Source organism: Carica papaya, chromosome 8 (assembly GCF_054855325.1).
Source record: "Carica papaya isolate Zhongbai chromosome 8, ASM5485532v1, whole genome shotgun sequence".
Classification (NCBI taxonomy): Eukaryota; Viridiplantae; Streptophyta; class Magnoliopsida; order Brassicales; family Caricaceae; genus Carica; species Carica papaya.
This window is the reverse complement of record NC_142316.1, coordinates 744,090-753,212: the sequence shown is the minus strand read 5'-3', so window position 1 is coordinate 753,212 and position 9,123 is coordinate 744,090. Positions and strand designations below refer to the sequence as shown.

The 9,123-nt window shown below is 37.4% G+C and overlaps 1 protein-coding gene across 4 annotated transcripts; it reads right to left on the bottom strand.

Annotated features, from left to right (window-relative positions):
* Window positions 1-403: 403 nt before the first annotated feature.
* Window positions 404-7,611, bottom strand: LOC110824015 (Hyp O-arabinosyltransferase-like protein). 4 transcript variants are annotated; one of them, XM_022054546.2, is made up of 11 exons: window positions 7,491-7,611; window positions 7,312-7,395; window positions 5,521-6,124; window positions 4,739-4,806; window positions 4,449-4,650; window positions 4,075-4,172; window positions 3,897-3,966; window positions 3,701-3,772; window positions 3,339-3,452; window positions 1,424-1,508; window positions 404-704 (listed from the first exon to the last, which is right to left on the bottom strand). In XM_022054546.2, exons 3-10 carry the CDS (start codon window positions 5,920-5,922, stop codon window positions 1,446-1,448), a joined length of 1,089 nt encoding a protein of 362 aa, XP_021910238.1. In that variant the 5' UTR covers window positions 5,923-6,124; window positions 7,312-7,395; window positions 7,491-7,611; the 3' UTR covers window positions 404-704; window positions 1,424-1,445. The 4 variants fall into 4 exon arrangements, with proteins under 4 accessions (XP_021910238.1, XP_021910222.1, XP_088065757.1 ...); XM_022054530.2 differs by lacking the exon at window positions 404-704 and having other exon boundaries at window positions 1,037-1,508; XM_088209631.1 differs by lacking the exon at window positions 404-704 and having other exon boundaries at window positions 1,037-1,508; window positions 7,498-7,582.
* Window positions 7,612-9,123: the final 1,512 nt, after the last annotated feature.

The window sequence follows — 9,123 nt, the reverse complement described above, 5'->3', positions numbered from 1 at the left end:
ATTGGTTCAAAATAATCATTGACGTCACGTGCGACTCACGTGACTCATTATTATTTAATTATTTATTTCCAAAAAGTGTTAATAAAGTTGTAATTTCATAATTAATTAATACCATTTTTTTTTAAAAAAATTTGATATTTATTACAATTTAATTTTTAATTTTTTTGTTACAATCTAAGCTTTTAATATTTTGCATATATTTCAAAATTCTAATTTTAATCAATTTCTTAATAGAAAAAAAATTAAAATATATTTAAAAATTTTTAAAAAACTGTTCATAACTAAAAAAAATAAAAATTAAAATGAGGTGTTAAAAATTGACGAAGACTGAAATTTTCATGCCACGTGGCTTCCAGGTGGACGTCCTAGTTGTCGTCTACGTGGCATTCACGACGAAAATAAAAAAAAAAAAAACCACAAACTTCCCATTATTTCTTTTCACTAAGCAACATACAACCTATTTCTTCTCCCCCCTTTTCTCCATGGCTGGAAAAGCTTCCCCCTTTCCCTCTTTCTCTGCAATGGTGATCTTCTTCGCCAGTCTAGGAACCGTGAGGCATGTTCCTCTACAACTGTATCAGGTTTTGCAGAAGGAAGCTGTTGCAGATTGCAGAAGGAAGTACCTTCATATCAGTTTCATGAAGAAACCGAGGAAGAGGAAGCAGGCGTTGGCTTTGCAGAGAGAAAAGAGGAAGCTTTTCGAGCTGAAGAGAAATGGGGGAGAAGAGGAAAAATGAGAAGATAACATCTGTCAACAACAATGTCTAGATGATAGAAGAAATAATAGAAGTCTTCTATCTTTTGTTTTCGCGTGGACGCCGGCGTCCACATAGACGACGACGTGGACGTCCACATAGCATGGGAAAAAAAAAGTACTACAAGTTTAATTTCTACGCGGACATATAATTAACAGTGTTGAATGTATACTTAAAAAGAGAGTTATTTACAGCTCCACTAAAACATTAAGATACAAAAAATCATCCGAATATCTCATCGGATCTTTCCTAATCAGTCTTTCAATTATTGAACCACCAAGAACAATAAAAATTATAAATATTTTTATATATCGAACGACCAAAGTTTCTTCTGTTTACAGAGTCTCTCTTTGGATGTTCTCTCTTTGGATGTTTTCCCCATACGCAAGAGTATGGAGCTAGTGGTAAGGACAAAATGGGATTAACCCTTTTATCAAAAGCTCAAACATGGTAGAATTTTCCATGGAATGGTTTAAATCCCAAAAATCAAAGGCCTTCTAAAATTTCAGTAAGAACCTCTCTTTCTATTTTTTCCTTCACTGAGGTTTGTATACATCAAGTTTCTAGAGAAAGCTACTCTGAGATTTAAAATTTAAAAAAAAAAAAAAGAACCAAAAATAAAACAGAAATTCCTCCCCCAAGAATTTTAAGTTTCACAGAAAATATACCATCTTGAGGACAGCCATGTATCTATTGTGTGTCCCAATTGGGGATGTTGGCAGTAGCTTCATTCACCATCTTTACAAGGGTCACCTGCAAGTAACACCAGAAAATCATACTGAAAGATATCATAATTGCCGCCGAATCTATCTATATATGCATCCATCGCGTAGTACAACTATAAGCTAACAAAAGATGAAAGTACTCTGTTAATACATAAAAATAGTTTTTACTTTAGTTTCCAAATCATATATGTCAATAAATCAAACATTTATAATAGTTAAGCATAAAAATAATAGTTTAGAAAAAATGCAAAGAAAATATGCTATATTTTCTTTTAAAAAATAAAATATGATATTATTTTATAAATATTTTCAAACATAAATCTAAGCCTGAGTTTCTGCATTTCTTTTTAACTCCCTATCCATGCAAGGTAAAAAATCAATCCTTGACCTCCTTAGCTCAGCTCAGATAAATTGGCCGTCAAAATCTAAGAGATAAAGCCGCTGCACCACTGAAACTAGTTCAACATTTGTATGTTTCCAGACAGCAAGAAGATAGTATTTGTAAGAATTTGTCAATTGGTTGGTCAAGATTAATACATATGCTAGTAGGATTTGTATCACTCTGCTTTTATTAGGTACAATAAATATTTAACGCCCCGCGTCATAATAGAGACCTAGCTATCCACGCTGACTTGTGCACATTACTTGAGAAACAGGAAATAGGATCACAGCATAGCCATGCTCTATTACAAACCTAGTCCAAGAGATAAGTGCCCACCCACAGAACCTGCAAAAGCTGCCTGGCAGCAAACACCAAATTCAGGCCTGTAAACTTTTAACTATTCTTACTGCTTACTGGACAAACCGCGCCCGCCAAAAGCCCCAATCTAGACAATTCCTAGCTTTGGCTGCCTACTACTCATCCCACCATGAACTTTTCTGTTCTCAGTCTAAGGCTCTCATTTTAAGCTGACACTCTAATATTACACTCATAATTTCACCATTTCCTTCCAGGAAGGGACTGAGATAAAAAATTCTATCCATGGCCCTCTCAGCAGAGGTGAAAAGTTTCAAAAATTTTAGATATTTGTGAGAAAAAGACATCGGTGGGCTTAAAAGACCAAATAATTACCTGAAGAAAAAGAAAGGAACTTTCATAAAGTTGCTAGCGCAAGCTCAAGAAAATATAAATTAAAATGTTCACACTTCCAACTTTTGTAGTCAGAAAACAAGAGAACTGAATTATAGTACCATTGACAACTGCTAAGCAACAGAGGATTCATAATCACCCATGCCGAAGTTCAAAGATTCAACTAGTCATGCAGTAAATCATACAATCACCAAAAGAGAAAGTTGAGATTCTTATGCCTAACATAAATTTTGTTGGACTCAAAAGAGACTATTGTAACCTTGATAAAAAGCACATTCAATTAATATGCATAATACAGGCAATTACTCAATCAGATTATGTAATTCAAAGTTGCTTAGACACATAGAACATGAACCTGCCATGAAAAAAGCCAAAGAAAAAGCCTTGTAACAATAGTAAAAGTCAATGGCAGGCAAGGGATTTGTAGCATTGGCTCATTGCAAAAGTAACAGCTCGATCGTTGCTCAACTCTGTTCAAATAAGTTATAAAAATATGGATACTCTACAACGTGAATTCGGGAGGCCCCAACTAAGACTCATAAAGTGCGAGAACCATTACACATTTAAATGTCACAAATTTTCCTGCTTATATCTGTCCTCTTTTAAAAAGATAATCACCAAATGAACTGGTAGAAACATATATTGCTAATTGACCCTATATATATAGTAGAAATTTAGAACCAAATCCACATGAAGAACGTAATACAAGCTATACATTCCATCCATACTGACAAGATATGTTTATAAGATAAAATATTAGAGGCATACCACACTTTCAGGAACTCCTGGAGGAGGCAGTGAGAGATTCCTGGGCGGAGGTCCTCTTAGATATGATCTCTTGTCAAATCGCCACTCTCCAATTTTTCCATAAGTTAGCTCACCCTGGATGTCAAGCAACATTAAACATGATCCAGTAACTCATATAATGATAATGCCAGAGCAGCAACTTAACACAATGCATTTACCAGAAGAAAGATTATATAAGACCAGCTTCATATCAGACCAGTGTCCAGCTGTGTCCAGCTGTTTTCATTTTCATAAAAACTGAAATATACTACTGTCTTTTAGTTTGTCTAAACCAGCTTTTTCCTTTTTTATTGAATATCTTTAGCAGCCTCTGGCCGAGTTACCTTCATATTGTAATCACAGCCATAAGTGTAATGAATGATGAACTTTTTGGCAGTCTCCAGATCCCATGGGGGCTGAAACAGGAAGAAGGCAATTATCATTAGGACGGTTCCCAGCATCTCAGGTCAGAACAGAAACTAATTAAAAGATGACAATCAACTTCCATAAGTAAAAGAATACAAGGATTAGCTCTTAAACCTGCAGCATAAAGTCCTTTCGAAGAATATGTTGCACACCGTGCAATGCAGATGCTACAGCATAAGCATACCTTAGTTGTCAAAAAAAAAACAAAAGAAATAAAAAAAACATGTCAATACCAACAAGCTAGCATGTAAAGAAATAAATAATGAACTTATAATGCTTTTCCTATGCTTACATTTCTAGCACCCAGCCAAAAGCCTTATCAGTCTCTGGATCATTTTTCATCTTCAAAGAAACATTCATCCATGTAGGAGCAATCTTTTCCAGCAAATCCTGAACTTGAAAAATCGCTAAAATGAGTTCTTTTTTTCTGAAATAACACTGAAATAAGTTCTTGTAACTAATTTTTCATCAAGAAACTATATATGTGAGAATAAAAGACAGAACAAAAATACCATCAGTAGATAGTGATAACAATGATTATGATGGCTATATATAACATGGAAAGGCAATAAAACATCTACAAAAATATTCCATGAATCAATCAGCCGATCATACAGAATAGAAAAAGCCAGGCCTCAGCAGACACGGTAGTATGTGGGACTTCACCTTTTTTATAATAACAGGAGAATTGCCGATTGGATCAACATTTGTCACAGGCCCATTCTCCTCTGGATAAAACTTCCTGATTATCTGTTCATTCTTTTCAGGCTTAATATAGAAAAATGGAAAGGCAGCAGGGTATCCACCCCTTGCTAAGTTGGGGAGGGGACTTATAAATATGTGATCAGGCTCTGCCATCAGTATGTATCTGCACCAACAGAAAAAACAATGTCCTTTAATGGATATTCAGATAAGATTCAACCCAATGTGAGAAGATAAGACACACGGAAGCTCACTCTTCTTCAATTGTAGCCTTTTCAAGCCACTGCACAAATGCCCATGGTCTATTTAGGACGATGTAACCCTGAGCAATGAATTGGAAACCACATAAAAAATTACCCAACATAGAATATATTCAGTAAATAGCTAGAGTAACTCCATAATAATATCTAATTAAGCATGTTAAAGAAGAGGCAGAAACAAATATTCAGAGGCTTCTCATCTGGGAGTGGATATAGCCATATTATGATTTGCACCAATCATATAATCACAAGCATTTAAATTTGTGACCATGAATTAAACAGAAAGTCAGTTAAGATAACATTTTGTTCTTCAATCATGCAGCCATGGAACCAATTCAAGATTTTATTTAGCTACGAAGCAGATTTTGTTCATTAATAAAAATATTGCGGAGTGATAAAATTTCTAAAAACTCTCCCGAACTTAGAAGAATACACAGGCCAAAAGTTGCAAGAGCCCATAGCTCACCGATATTTTGAAGCATCAACCTAGGAATTTATGATCAGAAGGCAACAAAGCACCATCACAAATTTCTGTCTTTCCTATATTTGATAACCATTGTCTCTTTTCTTAATCATTTTATGATTCTAACTTTTGGATTGGCAAAAAGAAATATAAAAGGGAACAAAAAATAAAAAACTATTGTGTGATTGGAAATTATCAACTTATTGCATAATGGAGGAGCCAGTGCAAGATTTAATTTCACCTGAAAGGTAAAGTTATGAGAAAAAGGTATATGAGTAACTGACGAAAAACAGAAACATAAAAGAGCACTCACCCGATCCAACCCTGATGGAAGGGGATCAACTACAACTGTAGGAATCTCATCCATCAAGTTGTCAGGATTTCCTGAGTGCAAAATTCTTGTGAATCCCCCCATATCTGACCCAGGCAGATCCTTTTTCTTCTTGTACCAATAATACATAATGCGACACTGCCACTTGCTGTAAGGAGCATCAGTGGCTGTTAAGGCAACATGGAATGGCAACTTGGCATTCTTTGGATTTTTCACATTTTCAGGCATCTTAACAACAGGATCAAAAAATATTCCGCCATCTGAATCATCACTGATCCATTTTCCAACTGCTCTATTGTGCATTAACATGGTTAGCAAATTATATGTCACAATGAAAAAACCAAAGGCCAAAAGCACCAGAAGCAGTGACGAAGCCTGTCCCATGGCTCTTCCGTTGGTTATAACCAATTAACATGAATCAGAATGAGTGCATATCACAAGAGAGCAGCAATTTGCAGATTTTAATATCCCAGAGGAGCAGCAATCTTGCAAAATACTCCCAATATAAAACAGATTTTGTATATCACATTTTACAATTTGCAAGAACTTTCAGGAAATACAAACTCGTCCAGAATCGAGTAGGCACCTGCACAATAGTGAGTACTGGATGTCAACTTAATGCAGTTAAAGAATGTTTAAATGGAAGGGAATCAATTTGCACATAATATGGAAATTCATTAAAACCTCAACTCAGCAATAGTTTAAACCCACACCATCCAGAGTCAGATACATGGACTCCATTCAAATGGAAAACTATTTAAATACAGCAAATCCCCCACAAAATGTAAAAGCAGCTACAGGTGTATTCTGGTCATGAAAATTCAGGGGAAGAAGTAGAATTAGGACCTAAAAATGGAGGCTCTAACAATGGATCCACAAACTAAATATATACTCACGGGCACACACATGCACTGCATAGGTGGCAAATACAAACATATATAAGAACAAAAATAAGATTGTAAAAAAGTTCAAAGAAATGCATTAGTGCCAACCCAAAAAAGAAATTCCAAATTGCACAATGAAACAGAGCCATTTTAGAGATCAATGATATTCATTCCCTAAAAAAGGAAAAAAAAAAAACATTGTTCCACAAATCCCTAATCCATATAACACCTTAATCAAACTCCAAACCGCAAGTAAAATCAAGGGTGTTTGATAAAGGAATATGCATCTGTACAGGTGCCAATTAAGAGTTCAAAGATATCAAGTCAACACAAAATAAACCAGTTCAAGACGAAACAACCAACCAATCGAATAAATGAAGTCAGCTATTAGAGAAAATTTTCCATAATTCAAGTTAGTGACATCCAGAAACAAACAATATAAACACAGAATCCAGAAAATCAAAATACTTGATCTTTTGTACGGAGTTCCATAGAACAAAACCCAGAAAATTGCGTTAAGAAAAAAAAGAGCAGAAACACATACGATGAGCCGAAGGCACCAAAAGCAAAAGCTGAAGCGAGAGAATGGATACCAAAGAAAAGACAAAGCGAAAAGGAAAGTCAGACTCGAAGAACACTAGTACACACCAGATCAGAGAACAGTCATTAATAATAAAATAAAATAAACAAACAACGAAAAAAACAAGTGGAAGAATCGTGCCTCAATATTCTAAAAGAAGTAAAAGTCTAATAATCTCGTCCTGTCTCCATTCACGTTACATAGAAGAAAACAAAAATGGCAGACATCAAATAGATTCATTATCAAAAAAAAAAAAGAGCCATGACGTAAACAAACGCTTCATGTAAATAGAGGACGACATAGACATACAATTATCACGTGGATTTCGATCGTCAGAATGTTGTTCGAATCAGATTATGGTGATTGAAATCGCGATTTCTGTTTGCGTGAACTCTGTAAAATAACCAGAGATAAATTAATATGAATTGTTAGGTAAAAAAGAAAGATTGACGAAGAAGAAGAAGAAGATGGCAAAATGAAGTTCCGACCGAGTACTTGTCTAATCTTGACATGTCAGTAATGGCGTGATTTGATGCCATTAATGGGAAACTGACGGTAATTTACTCCATCTTTGAAGTCTTGTCAATGGAATATCCTGCAACTATTCAAGATTTTATTTTGTAAAAGAAGAATAATTAAGGAAAAATAATCATTTAATTAATTAATTAATTATCTTTTTTACACTTTAAACGGAAAATAATTAATATCATATGTAATAACTGAAAAAAAGGGAAAAGAAAAAAAAAATTGTTTGGAGGAAACGACGCCGTTTTGGGAAGGAGAAAAACGACGTCGTTTTGAGTAAGCTGGTAGGATATAAACCGGGGTCGGGGAGGGAAAAAAAAGAGAAAAGAGGAAAGTAGGGAACGAAGAGAGTGGGAAGGAGGAAAGAAGAGAGGGAAGAAGGTTCCAGAAGAGAGATAGAGGGAAGTCAGAGCGGAGAGAAGCGAGAAGGGAGAGAGAAGGGGGCCGCAGACGACGAACAGTGCGATCGGCAAGAGGAAGGAAAATGGAAATAGAAGGTACGGTAAAAACTTTGGTTGTGTAGGTGTTGTGTGATTTGTGATATTATTTGCAGGTTGTAGAGGCCAAGTAGTCCGTAGGTAGCTGGGCGGAGCTGAGAGGTGGAGTGTAGGACGGAATGGCGGAGGTGTTCACGGAGGAGGCCGTGGGAAGGAGAGGATGGCGTTGCTGGGGCGTATGGGAGGTCCGTGGGAGAGAGGGGAGGTCGTGTGAGCACCAAGGGAAGGTCACTGAGAGGAAGAGTGAGTAAGGAATTTGGCGTGTGTGGGGGATCCGAGATGACGAAGGGAATGGTGTACGGGAGCGGGAATGCGGAGGGAGTCGCGAGCGAAAGGAGCAGGAAGAATGACTTCGGTGAGTGTCCAGTAAGAGGGGTGAGTGTGGCGAGGGTGACAGTGAGAGTCCGGACTGTGCGAGGGAGGGGACTATGGAATAGGAATCGATATGTATGAGGAGTTTCAGGTGAGGGAAGAGGCGTATGAAACAGTAGGGAGAGGTAGGATTAGAGGGGGATGAGAATGTAGTTACTGAAGATGGGGATGGCACAGGAGGGGATTGTAGAGTGTGGTTTAGGGTGGGAGAGTAGGGGCGCGTTGGTAGTGGTGTAGCGGGAGTGGGGTGAGGGGAGATAGGTTGGTATGGTTGCTATAAATTTAAAGGTTGGCGAGGGAACATCGCCGGCGTATACGTGAAGTGTTGGTGTGTGTGGCCTAATAAGGTCGAGAGGTAGAGAAGTAAGCATGGGTCGCTGATGTTGGTGACGTGAAATAATAGTACTGGTGTGTGTGCGTGGCCTATTGGGGTCGAGGAGTGGAGAAGTGAGCATGAGTCGCCGATGTTGGTGACGTGCGAGAACGGTATTGTGTGTGTGAGTGGCCATTGGGGCCGAGAGGTGGAATGAGCATGAGTCACCGATGTTGGTGACATGCGAGAACGGTATTGTATGTGTGAGTGGCCATTGGGGTTGAGAGGTGGAGGTGTGAGTATGAGTCGTCGATGTTGGTGACGTGCTGTAATAGTATTCGTGTGCATGTGTGGCCTCTTGGGGTCGAGGTGTGGGATGTGAGTCGCCGATGTTGGTGACACGAGATAGTGGTG